The 14,152-nt window shown below is 55.3% G+C and overlaps 1 protein-coding gene across 1 annotated transcript in view; it reads left to right on the forward strand.

Moving 5' to 3' along the window:
- MGMT (O-6-methylguanine-DNA methyltransferase) overlaps nucleotides 1-13,911 on the forward strand; it is a 294,779-nt gene extending 280,868 nt beyond the window's left edge. Inside the window, exons 4-5 of the mRNA XM_034986117.1 lie at nucleotides 4,506-4,645; nucleotides 12,192-13,911. Coding sequence (XP_034842008.1) covers nucleotides 4,506-4,645; nucleotides 12,192-12,401 — 350 coding nt within the window. The 3' untranslated portion in view covers nucleotides 12,402-13,911. The remainder of the gene's footprint in view (nucleotides 1-4,505; nucleotides 4,646-12,191) is intronic.
- Nucleotides 13,912-14,152: the final 241 nt, after the last annotated feature.

Raw genomic sequence — 14,152 nt, forward strand, 5'->3', positions numbered from 1 at the left:
CAGGCTTCTGCAGGTTGTGGTTTCCGGGTCCACGTCCTTTTTAAGTCTGCCGACCTGTGAGTCCATCAGTGGCCAGTCTGGACCCTTCCCTCAGTTCTCCAAGTCTTTGATTCAGGGTCAGATCCACACGTGCACAGGTCAGGGCTGAGGCCAGGGATTTACAAACAACTTATCAGTGTGCTTTCCCAAGCTCCTCCCTGTCCACAGTCTTCCTGCTGTTTTCTAGCTCTCAGAGATCCCGTTTGGTCCCCAGTCGTGATTTGACCTTACTTACCCCACTCTGCCACACACTTCCTAGGACTGCACCTCCATATGGAGCCAAGCACTGAGAAGACAAAGGAGAAAAGCAGTAGGGGCCTGCCCACCTGTGGGGCCCCAGCTCTCCCAGCAGAAAGGACCATAAGCCTCAGGATTGCTTGGGGGCTGTGGTGCAAGACTTCAGAGATAATACCAGAAAGTGGGCGATTCCTCCACTCTGAGCATCAGGACACCCTTCTCCCTCCTCAGGGTGGATGAGAGTTCCTGGGTGCTCCGTGTGCACCGGCGGTTCCTTCAGGGTTCAGGCCGCAGTAAGTCTGGGCTGGGCAGAACACAGGTGAGATGGTACACGCATGTATCATTTTAGTGTTTCCTCAGATTCCTGTCCTCTTCCCCAGTCTGCCTGCTCCTGTTTACTTTCCACAGCCCTCTGCATTCTGCCCAGATTCTGGAAAGGCCACCCACCCACAGAAAACCTGGTGGACATGCTCCCTGTTCCCTTTCATTTTCCTGTGCTTCCTCCCAGGCTCATTCCTGGACTGTCGGTCCTGGCTTTGCAAATGGTCAGGCAGCATCAGGTCACGTCAGCTCTGTTTGTGCTTCAGGACGCATCTTATCAAAACTCTCCCCTGGGTCAGAGAACTGGCTTCACACCCCCAGGTTGTCTGGGACTCTAGGGGCCAGCCTGGGCACTCCTTCTATGCCAGGGGCAAAAGAAGGCACATCCTGGAAGTGAAAAGCCCTTGGAAACTTGAAAACTTATCAGATAGTTACGGTTTGTGCCATGGATACCCGGCCATTGGATGTCACGGCAAGGGAATCCTGCAGGAGCTTGGGCTCCGCGCTCTGCCCACAGAGACGTGGCAAATCGATTTCACAGACCCTTGCAGGCAGCACCCTGCCCAGCCCCAGGAGAGCTACTGCGACGCTCTGCTGGCAGGGCCCAGGGGGCAGCCAGCCTTGTGTGGGCACCAGGCACTCCTGTGTGTGTGCACCTGCATGTGCCACCTGGCTGTAGCCCGGTGGTGCAAAGCCCCGAAGCCCCAGGGCAGCTGAAAGACGGCCCTCTGGCAGAAACTGCACCCTACAACAAAGGGCACCTTGAAAGAATGAGTCTGCCCCCAAGAATTCGAAAGCATGGTGCTCTCCCTCACTGGAGAAGAGGTAGCTGAGTCTCAGCCTTAGTTTTAAAGAGAATGGTCTCTGGGCCCAGCCCTGCCGCTAACCAGCTGTGCTCAAGCTTGGCAGTGTGCCATGGGGTGCAGGACATGTCTGTCCCTGGAGCTCTCACGATGGTGTTTGTCACCAGGGAGGAGGCAGAGGCCCAGGGGAAGGAAGACCCTGGCCCCTGGTCAGTCCGTCCCAGCCACAGTGTGGAGTTGGTATCTGCCTACCTATCTTGGCACCCTTATCAGAGCCACACTTGGCTGAGTCAGTCTGGGTGCACCAGAGAAGGCTCCCCGATCTCGACTCCCACAAGTGGCGTGAGAAGAGCTCACATAAAACCCCGGTGTCCACAACGTGGAATGACGTCCTCCATGGCCAGTGTTGGAAAAGCACCTCGTCAGCCCCTAGGTGGCTGATGAACTACAGTCCACCTAGAGAGGATGTAGAAAGCAGTCTTGGTCGGGTTGGGTGTTCATGGTGGGCACGTGCAAGTGGCCACCCACACGGAAATGAAAATGGCTATGTCCTTAAGGTAAGGGAGCTCTGAGCAGCCAGTCGGCCTCCAGCAGGGCTGACCTTGGCCCCACCACATGACACGGCCCTGCTGGCCATCCTGGGAGGCCAGGAGAGGCAGGAGAAAGGATGGGGAGGAGGAGGAGAGGGTGAATGTGGCGGGCAGAGGCCGCTCCACACGGCTCTGGGGTCACTCCCTGGGGAAGGCCGTAAATGGGAGAGAGAAGCCTCATCATCTGATGACTGCCCTTTGGGCCATCTGAAATGCTGGTCCAGTGCTACGGACTTATATGGACACCTCAACCTCCAGGAAATCTATTTTCCACATCCACGTATGTTAATTTTTATGAGCAGGTTTTACTACGTTTTAGAATGATCTTTAACAGCTGAAAGTACCAGCCCCTCCTCAAAAGGAGAGCAGTTTCATCCTCTGATTTTGCACAGGTTAGGGTTAAAGGCACTGTCGCTGAGAGCTGCTCAAACTAATTAATGCATTTGCTCCCTACAGGGTGAAATTGAGTTTTCAGATACATTTATAAAACGATGTGCTTGATTGCTAAATATTGCGTTCTTGAAGCTATTTTTCCTAATATGTTGCACGGTATGTACAAGGTGAGAAATTATTTCCCATGAAAAATTGACAGCGAAGCTGCAAATATTTGATAAACTCCGTGCTCATACACAGACACACGAATGTTTTATTATACGACACGTTGATGCCTGGGAAGGGAGGCGCTGGTGGCGTGGCCCGGGCTCCCGGTGCAGGTCGGGGCTGGCACGGGAGCGTCTGTGCCTCAGGGAAGCTCGCGCAGGCACCTCTCACCCTGGTCCTCCAGGTCCGGTACAGTTCCAGGCTCTTCTGGAAATCCTGGCGGCGTCCCAGAGAACAAACACGGACGACTTCGCGCTCTCCCAGGAAGGCAGGCGACGGGCCTCAGCGACGGGCCTCTGCACCGGGCACGGTCTCCCTCCTGGCTGCTTGTCTAAGACCAACGCCCCGAAATCGCTTCCTCCCCACGTCATCACCAGGCCGCCGGCCTTCTCTTTTTTTGTTCTTCTTTTTGTGTTTTTGTTTGTTTGTTTTTAAGTGAGGCGTAACAACAACAGCAACAATGATAATGATGAACAGTTTGATTCCAAAACCTGTTCTGAAGAAATCACAGTAAACAGAGTGTGTTTGCCTAAGGAAACCCTCCGAGCAATCACCCAGTAACACAACTGCATGTGCTAATGAACCCAAAGCTGTTAATGTGGTTTCTTCAGTTAAATTGATTCATGAATTTTGAAGAGAACATTATCTAATGAATTTTCTTTGAATAGAAAGCAATTAAAAGGACAAATCAGTCTGATTAACCCCAAAGTCACCCTCCTGCCACAAATGGTGTACAGTTTGAAATTATATCATAAAAAACTAGAGCACATTTGCTATCTTTTTGCCCTCTACTAATCCATGTAAATTAATGAACAACAAAGTTAATTTCTTTGATGACCCTGTTCTAGGATCACCTGGATTATGCTGATGTTTAATTTGCTTAATGTTATAATAAAGACTAAACAGATTTTTTTTTCCAGTGAAGTGATTATCATTCCGTTCAGTTAAGAAGTGATTTTTATTATTTAACATGCATGTAAGGGTGTGTTTCCTTTAAGAACCAAATCGCACTTTGCCGGCTTGGCACTGAGTGTAATTAGTCCCGTTACGGACGCACTCCGGCTCGCCGCCGCTGCTCCTGGAAGCCTTCCCTTTGTTGTCGCCACCGAGAACTCCCGCCCCCGGAGGGCTCGGTGCCCCCACCGTGGGGGATGCCGCTCCCTGTCCAGTGCTCCTGGTCCCTGTGTTCCCGTTGGAAAGACAATAGGTATCGATTCACGCCAGCCTCTTTCACAGCCTGGGAAGCTGCTCTAAAACCTGGAGGCTGAGGGAGAGAACGTCCTCATGCATTCGCCTGTTCATTCCTGCAGCGGGATGAAGAGCAAATGCAATTTCATGTGGTTAGTCAATTAAAATGGGAATAAAGTTATTTTATTTTTGCTGCCCTGTTCATTACAGATGCTTATAGCCAAGGTCACCACCAGCCCCGTGGACCGTGGTGTTTGGCATTCTGAGCCTGATTGCTGCTGGTTGTGGGCAGCTAGCATTAAGTCATAGCCCAGCCCGGGGCTTCTTGTCCCTTCTGTGTCCCAGCTGAAGTTGGACATTAACCAGTGGCGTAAAAGGTTCTGAAGTCAGTAGGCAGGCAGGGCCTTCTATGCTTAGTAATTGAGCTGCTTGTGAATTGGCCCACGCAGGTCCTGGAAGAGAGAGCATCACACGGTCCCACGTGGAACCGGGGGAAGATGGGAGGAAGTTGCAGCTCTGGGTGCACAGCTGTGGGGTGCCCGCAAAGGGGCCAGCCCGCGCGGTGCCGGGGACATGCCGATGGGACCATGAGTGAAGGCCGTGCTTTAATTGAGGGTAACACCTCTGTTTCTGTGGTGTGTTTTCTGTTTCGGGACTGGCAGCTCTTTACATCAGACCTGTGGGAGCCCTTTGTCCACATAACGTCATTCTGTGTTCTGCCTTTCAGATTCATTCACCGCACAGGTGTTGTGGAAGCTGCTGGAGGCTGTGAAATTTGGAGACACGGTTTCTTACCAGCAACTCGCAGCCCTGGCAGGCAACCCCAGAGCAGCGCGGGCCGTGGGCAGAGCGATGAGGAGCAATCCCGTAAGTTGCGGTCAGCATGATGTCAGCTTGGCCGCAGTTGGTGGGTGGGCCTGGGCGCTGCGCTCAGGGGCCGTGTGAGGTAAGCATGTCCCCCAGGCAGCCGGAGCCACGCTGGGTGGGGAGGAGAGGAAGGGCTTGTGATGGCCCCCCCAACCAAAGAGGCATGGGGGTCACTGGTAGGTCTGTGCCCCTGGCCCCTGTCTCTGGTGAGGGTGATCAGGAAGTTTTCGCACAAAAGCACCCCCCGCCATGCATGTTGGAACCACAGGAGCCCCTTGTCAGAGGCAGTTCCAAGGAGGACAAAGCCTGGAGGAACTGTCGAGTGGACATTCATTCGTCCAGTAACTGGGTGTACAGGCCTCCTCGCAGGTGCAGACACTCGTCTAGGGGCCAGGCCTGCAGCCGGAAACAAAACAGGCTGACGATGTGGAGCATCGCTCAGAAGGAGACACATCTCGGGGTGCCTGACCCTTAGGGAGGCTGGAGATCTGACACCAGGGCCTGTGCCTTGGGAACGGGGGTGATTCACCGCATTTGGGCATGTCTTCCCCAGGGGGTGGCTCCGTCTCCAAGCCCTTTTGTGTCCTTGTCCCTCCTGTGCATCTGTGGTTTGGATTTTGCTGAAAGGGAGATTCACTCAAGGCAAAGCCTGACTCTCCAGAGGAAGGGCCTATGTGGGGTGGCCGCAGGCCTGTTGTCCGCAGGAGGACAGAGGACACACCTACGCCTGGACAGCAGGCCGTCCTGTCTCAGCACGTCCACGTGAGTGGGGGAAGAGGCCGTGGCATGGTGCCCCCGTCCACAGAGCAGCCAGGTTCACTGGGGGACCCCGCACAAGCGAGTGAGACCCGGAATATTCCTATAGTTGTTAGCCCCGCCAGTGCCCGGCCCGGGCCTGCTAGCGCCTCCGTAACGATTTCCCCTGGAGCCGTGGGAGAGTCTCTGATGTGATAGAAGCGTGCCATCCTATCAGGAGAAGGAAATAGGACCATCACATCCTGGGATAGGAAACTACTAGATCAGATAGACCTCACTTTTTTTAAAATTGCTGTAGCTTTGCTGTATGTTTTCATCCCTGTTCACTGGGAAGAGGCAGGGATCGCGCCCCCTCCCACCAGATGCTGCTCGGTCCCGGCTGCCTGAGGGCAGAGCCCCAGTGTTTACAAGACTGCCTTGTTTTTGTCTAAGAAGCGACCCCGGCAGGTTCGTAGTGGATCGCATGTCTTGTCCATCTAATCTGGAGAGTTCTCTGCCGTATCGATATCCCAGACGGTCAGGAGCAGTGTGTGATATGGACAACCGGTCCTGCCCACCCCACGCCTCTCTGCGCCCCGAGTCCTCGGTGACGGTGGCTCATGAGCCCGGCCACTGTTCTGTTTCGCAGCAGTTGTGTTTTCAGCGCACCGTGGCCCGCCGTGTCCTCCGAGTAGTCCCCTCCACATGCTAAGGGCACAGGGCTTGCCGTGCATGCGGCGTGATTCTGAATCAGATCCTAGAGTGATTTTTTTATGTTTCCCACTGAAGTGTGAACCGCTGCGTTCCTTGGGAGGGCCCCCATCTTCTCCCAGGTGTTGAGCACCTCCGCCCAGGATAAAACGACAGCTGGGACGCTGCGGGACGCGGCTGCATGTCACGCCTGTGAGAAGCGCGCTAGCGGCTAACAGGGCTCTGCCTGGCTGTCCATGTCCCGCGGTCGCCATGTCCAGGGCAAATTCTCCCTCGGTCCCAGATCTTTGTCCCTCCCGCAGGCCAAGTGTCTACTCCTCGTGCCCTTTGTGGAGAGTGGCTTAGTCTGCTCGCTCCTGGAGGTGAGATTCGGTTCCCACTGGTGCCCCCCCCTCCCCCGCGCGGGGGCACACCTCCCGTTTGGTGCTCTGCAAACACGCGCTGCCGGGGGCGCATGGACGGCGGTGGCCCATCGCCTGCCTCGCGTGCTGACAACAGTTCCTCACTCTGTGCCGTGGAGACGCCGTCACTGTTCAGCGATCACGCTCGTGGCAATATTCAGAAACATTTATTGTTCAGCAACCAGCACGACTCTCTCCTCCTGCTATTAATCTCTATGAATGTCTCTGTTCAAATATGGCCCCAGTCACGGAAATTTATAAAATCGGATCTCACAAGGCTTAAAACTCTAATGTCCATAAAGTCCACGTATTGACATCCCTGTCTCGTGCCCAAGTGGAGAAGGGCCGTGAGGACACCAGGCGGGAGGACCGGGCAGGCTTCCGGCCCCGCTTCCCAGCGCCCTCCTGTGCCCACAGCCACCAGGCTGGAGGCGAGCCCTCGGGGCCCGTCCGGGGGTCTCTCTTTCACTGGGCGCTGCACACGACTCGTCCGGACCCCTTGGCCTGAGGTGGTGGCAGAGGCGCTGGCGGCTGCAGGCGCCTCCCGAGCTTCAGCTCGGCCTCCCGGGGAGCCCCGCAGACCCCCAGGGGCTCCCTTAAAGTTGATTTCACACCTCCTTGGTATGGACCGCAGAGCATCCAAGAGGCGACCCAGGAACCTGGGGGAGAAGGGGGCCCTGGCCGGGGCCTGGACCACGACCGACGTGGCCGTCCCACGTGGGTGCCCCCTTTCCTTGGCCCTGGCAGCAGGAGGCCCGGCCGCACAGCCCACGCCGCGCTCCAGCGCCGACTGAGCATCGTGGAGACGCACTCATTGATAATCTCTCTCTGTTCGGGCTGAATAGAGCAATTGTGCATTTCAGGAAGGAGAGTGAAAAATGGGTTTGGAATGTGGCAAAGCACCACGAAGCGGGTTGTGCATTAATTCCTTGGGTGGCTTGCAGTGAACACGAGCATGTGCTGATTCACTTTACAGCATTTGCCGTGGGCGTGGGGTTCTCTTCCCCACCAGGGGAGGGGATGGCTGTCGCTGTGCAGGGGTCTGGTCCCATCCTCAGCACGTGATTTTTCCAACTTTTCCACAAAGAACTCGCTATAGCGCCCAGGTGAGCCGGTTTGGCAACCTTCCGGAAGGTGCGTGCTCCCACCCACCATGGAGAAGGGTCCGTTTCCTGGTAGATCAGACGGAAGACGCCTCATGGGCACCCCCCCACAAAAGCACCCTTCCCTCCTCCTCAGACGGAATGTGCTAAATGCAGTTCAAAGGCAATCAATACATTGCACAGAGAGTTTCCCCACTTTTTTCTAAACAAACGCATTCCTGAGGAGTTAGTTTATTCACAGATTGCCATGAGCGTTAATGACCCCCCGAGTCTTGTTCTGCCAGTCACCCAGATGGCTGTTGATAAAGATTTAGCATCATGTTCTAAGTGTCAGGGCTGTCAGTGGGGCTGAACCATTTGACCAGAAGAAAAAAACGCACAGGGAACTATTGATTACAGCTTCTCCATGTCACTTGCTCACCAGGATTTAGGTATTGATGAGGCCGCGAGTGAAAACAAGCTCTCTCCCTTGTGGGCTACTACCACGAGAACAAAGGCGAAGTTGGGAAAAATATTCAGCCAGCTCCAGAATCAGAGGGATTCCGTTATTGATTGAAAGCCCCCTTCGTGTTATTTTTGTTGGAGACAAATCTATGGGTTTGGAAGTTTTATAGCATTTGAGAAAGGGTCTGTGTAAGTGATGGATTCACGTATTGGATGAATTAGATTTCACAGCATGAAGATTTCAATGCAGCTGTGATATTATGAGCTGCTTGGTTATTGATAAAAATTACATTTTATGCAGCATGGGGCTTTAAAGGAGAGGGTATAAGAGGGTACGGATCCTTTGAAATGTCCTTAGGGCTCCAATAAGTTTTGGCAGCTTTCGTTATTTTAGTAGTCTGAATCTGCCACCAAAATTAACACAAACAGAAGCCGTGTTCCCTGTTTCTAGTAACAAAAACAGCACGTCTTCGGTGAGTCCCTGCTCCCCATCGCTGCGTGCACAAGGTGAAGCCTGGCCGGGGTGGTCAGCATCCCTGTCATTCCGCGACCACCGTGCTGTGGTCCGCGTGACACGCGGGGCTGGAGAGTTCCTGGGCCACCTTTTGTAATTCCACAGCTCGGGGAGCAGGGCAGCAAAATCAAAGCACACTCGTGAAGTCTGCTCTTAAGTAGGAAAATTGAATTGGAGCCTAAATGTTTGGGAGCCTAACTTGAATTAAATCTCTCTCTTCATCAGTCAAAGCTTAAGTTGTGTATTATCTGATCATGTCCTCAGAGCAGTTACTAATGTGACTGTTGTATTGCATCAAAACCCTCAATCAGAGTCAATATTCCATCCTGAAAATTGTCGGCTTCTCCTTCCAACATGATGGGGATTGCAAGCTGCTTGCGGGGCCGGGTAGTGGTGTCGCTCTCAGTCCGTGAAGTGGTGCTGGGAGGAAGCCACGTCCCCCCCCCAACCCCCCCGACCCCGCTGCTCGTCCTCAGACCACCCTGAGACTGCATGCGTTCCCATGGCAACCCAAACTTCTGGTCAGAATCGGGACGTGCATGATGTGGGAGAAGTCAGGTTCCCACCACCGAAGCCAGATGACCTGCAGGGCTGGCCAGCACTCCAGGCCGTGCCCAGCAATCCGCCTCGGGCAGCTGGTGTCACGGCGAGAAGTATGGGCACCGGGTCCTTCCTCCGCTGAGCTGGAATCCTCTCTTTGCCCCTACATTGCCTGTGGACTTGGGCAAGCAATGGAATGTGCCCCGGGGCTGATCATGCCTGGCCTGCGGCTTGTCAGGGACACATGCTGGACCACACCAGCCGCAGAGCATGCTGTCCCCGGGGCCCTGTTGAGTGCTGCATCTGGGACGGAACTGGGGACCATGCCATCTGCCCAGGGACAGGTGCAGCTTGGGGCCCACTGAGGGCACGCACCAGGCAGGTAGGTGGTTTGTGTGGCGAGCTGAGACAGACGATGGCCAGAGGACGGCCAGATACCACAAGAAGAGCCTCCAGGTATGTGTGCTCAGCCACTCTTCTAGAAACTCACCCAACTGGCGACTGGTTGCTTTGTCCGGCTCAGGTCTTTGGGGGTGGGTGATGCGGATCTTCTTTCTGTTGAGCTGCGGACCCAGTCGAGGGAGACCAAGAAGCCCTCACCCTCTGGGCCCCTGCGGGAGTGGCCGTTTTCTTCACAGGACCCTGGGGGCACGGCAGCCTTATGTGAGTGCACCCAGAGGGGCAGGATGGGGGCCGGACGCCGAATGGTCCCTGGTACATCCTGTGTCCCAGGGTGGGGTCTGCTGAGGAGCTGTGCCCTTCTTCCTGCCCCAGCTCAGTCTCCGGAGCTGGGCCTGCTCCTGCAGTTGGTGCTCACTGGCAGTTCCGTTCTTGTGGAGCTGTGCTCTGCACGATGCTGAGAACTGTCACCCAGCATGTCCTGGGCCTTCAGTGACTGACCCCCTGTGCCCCTTCAGCCCAGCCGAGATGGAGCCACTTCGGAATGAAGGCTGATTTACCCGGGACTCCTGGGCAGACCCTTTCCTCAGAGGCTTGAACTCTGCTGAGAATCCGCTGTACCTTCCGTCCTCGGAAGTCCCTCAGGTTCTAAGTAACTGCTGGTTGGGATCTTTAAGCAAAATGACCATTCATCTGCCGGAGCCCCTGCAGTGGGAACACCACGTGCACCCTTCTGTTGAGTGGCCCAGGCGTGGGGCCGTCCCTGCTGTGCTGTGTGCTGCCCACGGAGGGAGCTCCACAGCCCAAGACACACTCCTCTCCCCTCTGTACCTCCCATCCCTTTCCTTTCCTCCTGTGTTCTGGGCCAGCTAAGAAATGGATAAAGGACATCCGGCTATTAGCTTTATTAGGATAAAGGCTGAACTAGAGGTGGTATGGCCCTGGTGGGCTTCCCAGGAATTGGCCTGGAATTAGACCCCACTGTGCTGGAACCAGCCCTAGCAGGGGCAGGTCCTGCTGACTACATCTGTGCTGTGGGGCAGACAGCACCCCCCCGCCCCCGCAGGACCTCTCAGGGTGCTGAGCTGGGCATTCTCATCCCTTCCTCCCAGGATGGCTGGTCAGTGAGTCTTCCTCCCCATGGGGGGTGGACAAGGCCAGGCATGTCCCTCCTGACAGTAGGTGTCCTGCCATGTGGAAATCAAAAGCAAGGGCAAGGCCCACTGTGCCCACTCTCCACAGTGGACTCCATCCTGAGAACAGACACTGAGCAGGTCTGCCAGTGGGTATCCTTGGAGTGCCTGTCTGTAGAGCCCAGGCCATGGGAGGAGGACCGAGGCATTCCCCTGGGGGCAGCTGCTGCAAAGGAGCCTCCCACCTCTGGAGAGAACAGAGGTCTCCTCCCCTGGCAGGATTGGCTCCCAGGAGTGTGTTAGGTAGGGTTGTTGGCCTGTGTGTGGCTGTGGGAATCATGTCCCACCCATGTGACCGTGACCCCCACTGGAATCCAGCACCTGTGAGCCCGGGCATCCAGTCTTAGATGTGGAGTATGAGACACCCACAGGTCTGCACTGTGGCGGCTCCAGGCAAGGGCAGAATAACTTGCTGGGCACTGGGAGAGGGTCCTGTTGTCCTTGGGGCATTCAGTGTCTGCTAGGGAGACCTGCCTGCAATTTGGGCCCTCCTCCTTTGGGGCTTTGGGCCGGCCCGTGCTTCCCGGGGACAGCAACGTGCTGAGCTGCCAGTAAGTCGGATTGGTGGGGTTTGGCGGAGGCCTGAGGTGCACAGAGCCCCGCCTGCACCTCTTTCCTGGTGACGCACAGCTGCCCCTGGTCCCGGCAGTGGGTTCTTTTAACCATCAGTTGGCTTCTCTTTGTAGGATTATGTTTGGGTTTGTTTTCTTCATAAGGTGACCTTGCTTTTAGTGAAGCCATTCTGTTGGCTAAGGCAAGCACCTAACCACCCGGTTTATCTCCAGAGGTGAGAGGCTATTTGAGATGGGTGGAGGGGTGAGGACGAGTGTGGCCCTGGGTCTGGAGTCCTGAGGGATTGTGGAGGTGGGTGGTATCCAGGGGTGGGTGGCCGCAGCAGTGGCCACTCAGGTGAGAACAGGTGAGGACTAGAGCTTCTCCGACTTGACAGGTATCCCGGGACTGACATCCCATGAAGCAGGGTCAGCAAACCTTTCCTATAAAGGGCCTGATGGTAAATAGTTAGACTTCCAAAGCAGCCACAGATAATATGGCTGTGTTCCAATAAAACTTTATTTATAAAAACACGGGGACTGTAGCAGCTGGCAGCCCGTTTGCCAATGCCTTGTTTGAGTGCGGTCTTCCCTGAAGGTTCCTGTCACTTCTCAAGATGTTTGACAATTTTGCATCCCATCCCATAACTTGGAAATGTAATTTTGAACTCGGTAAGCATCCATTATCAATTTCTTACCAGTTTTCTCCCAAATCCTAGTGTAAGGGGATTCTCTGGAATATGCCATACATTTTCCTTGGGGCATTGTGTCGCTCCTTGGGCCAGACTGAGACCCTCAGAGACCCAAGGGGTGCGCGGGGCTGAGACAGCCAGCTGGGGGCCTGCACATGGCTGAGCCCCTCTAGGTCAGTGGTGGTCAGGGGCCTTGCTCGTGACGCAAGAGACCTCGTTGGCCCAGCACCCCGACTGATGGCAGATGGCTTCCTGTTTTCCAGGTGCCCATCCTCATCCCGTGCCACCGAGTGGTCTGCAGTAGCGGAGCCGCGGGCAACTACTCTGGAGGACTGGCCACAAAGGAGTGGCTGCTGGCCCACGAAGGCCGCCTGGCGGGGAAGCCGACCTATCCAGGGGGGGCCCATCCGGCTGGAACCGGGCGCAGGGCGCGGGGCGGCCCCTCTAGCCCCCAGCCGGCTGGCCGGGATTGAGTACGTGCAGGAGTCAGCGTGTGAGCGAGGCTGGAAGTAGCAATGTGGTGGCGCCGCTATATTAAAAGAGCTGGACGTGTCCTGAGGGATGTGGCGTGTGTGTTCTCTCTCGTTTTTACATTTCACAGCAGAGCGAGTTCGGAAGACCGGCCCTTGTTCGTAATGAGTGTGTATCCTCGCCCTGCTCTTCCGTCTCTAACGTCTGTCGGGCCAGGGGAGCCACTGTCCTGGAAGGCGGGCACATCGCGCCCCGGCCCCCGCACAGGCCTGTCGCAGTCCACGGCCGCGTGTGTCCCTGAGAAGCTGGCGCCCCGGCCCGCACCCCGGCTCCCTGTCCTCTCAGCCGTTGGGGCTGCCGGCCGGTGTTTTCCACTCACACCTTCCCTAAAGGCGAGGGGCCGCCTGGAAATGGTGCTCACGGAGGTTTTCCAGCTTTGCTTTTCTTACCACCAGAAAAGCTAGTGCAGGAAGCATCCATTTTGCGTTGTGTCGGCCGAATAGAAAAGAACCACCCGCCAGAGAGAATTGGGAAAACAAATAGCTCTTTGAGGTGGGTTCGGTCGCAATGGCTCCTTTATGGGGGTCTTGCCTCGGGCCCCGGCTCTCTCCCGACACCGTTGACCTTTGTGTGCCCTGAACAGAAGGTGACAAGGCTTGCCGACCTCTCCTCCCCGGCACCCCAAGACCGAGCCTAGAAGCCAGAGGTCACACAAGAAGGTGGGTCAGCTCCTGTCCCCGGGGGCAGTCCGGAGTATTTCCAGCACCCACCACGGACGTCGGTCTGACACTTCATTATCCTGTTGTCATGTTAGCTTTATAATTAACTCTACCTGAAAAGCATAAGGGGAACTTGTAGCTATGCATGTGGATAAATAAAATAGAGCCTATGATCTATGGAGAAAATAAACTGCACCCCACTGTGCAGTAGAAAGCTGTATTTTTGTCAGGGGTTCCTGTGACGATGGAATCCACAGTCGCAAAGCTCAGGTGGTTTGTACATGTCACTGAACGCCGGGGCAGATACACAGCCTGTGATGGGCACAGTTTGGGTGTATTTTATATTTCATGTTAACACCTATAAAAGAACAAGTACCTAACGTAAACAGACTTCCAGCTTTTCTCACCAGTTTGCGATTTAATATGTCCTTTTATCACATCAACAAAATTCTGCATTTTTCCCCTCAAAAATAAAGTGCTATGACCATTACTGCATTATCTTCTGATTTCGCTCCTTCTCCGTGCTTCTGTCTTGGAGCATGCCGTCCTGCTCCCACAGTGAGCTGCGTAGAGGTCTGACTTCTGGACAGACCCCTGAGCCGCCTTGCTGCATCGAGCCTGTCGGCAAGCTTCGAGAACTATAAGCACGGTCTCTTGGCATCTCCATGGGAGAGCAGAGGGGCTCGTTCCTGGGTTTCTGACGTGTTGGGAAGACGAGTGTGGATCTGGGGCACACTTTGCATTGGGGTTCTGAGGAGGTGGTTGTGTTGTAAATCCCGTAAGGAAAATGCTTTTCTCCAGGACCTGACGGTCACGGAGAAACATGATCACGCTCTGCCGTTCTGCTCTGCCCTGAGCAGAACAGAAAACTGGTTCTCAAAGGCAGGTTCTCCTAGTGGGCCTGGGTGTGGATTTCGTCTGAGTGCTTTCCAATAGAGGGCACCATAGCAGTGCTCTAGGGCTGTGGTTGGGAGACCCCCGGCCACCGCTGTCTGTCTAAGGGTGGATTTGAGAGTGGGGACAGGGTGGAGCTC

Source organism: Mirounga leonina, unplaced genomic scaffold (assembly GCF_011800145.1).
Source record: "Mirounga leonina isolate KUSES-001 unplaced genomic scaffold, KU_Mleo_1.0 Mir_114, whole genome shotgun sequence".
NCBI lineage: Eukaryota > Metazoa > Chordata > Mammalia > Carnivora > Phocidae > Mirounga > Mirounga leonina.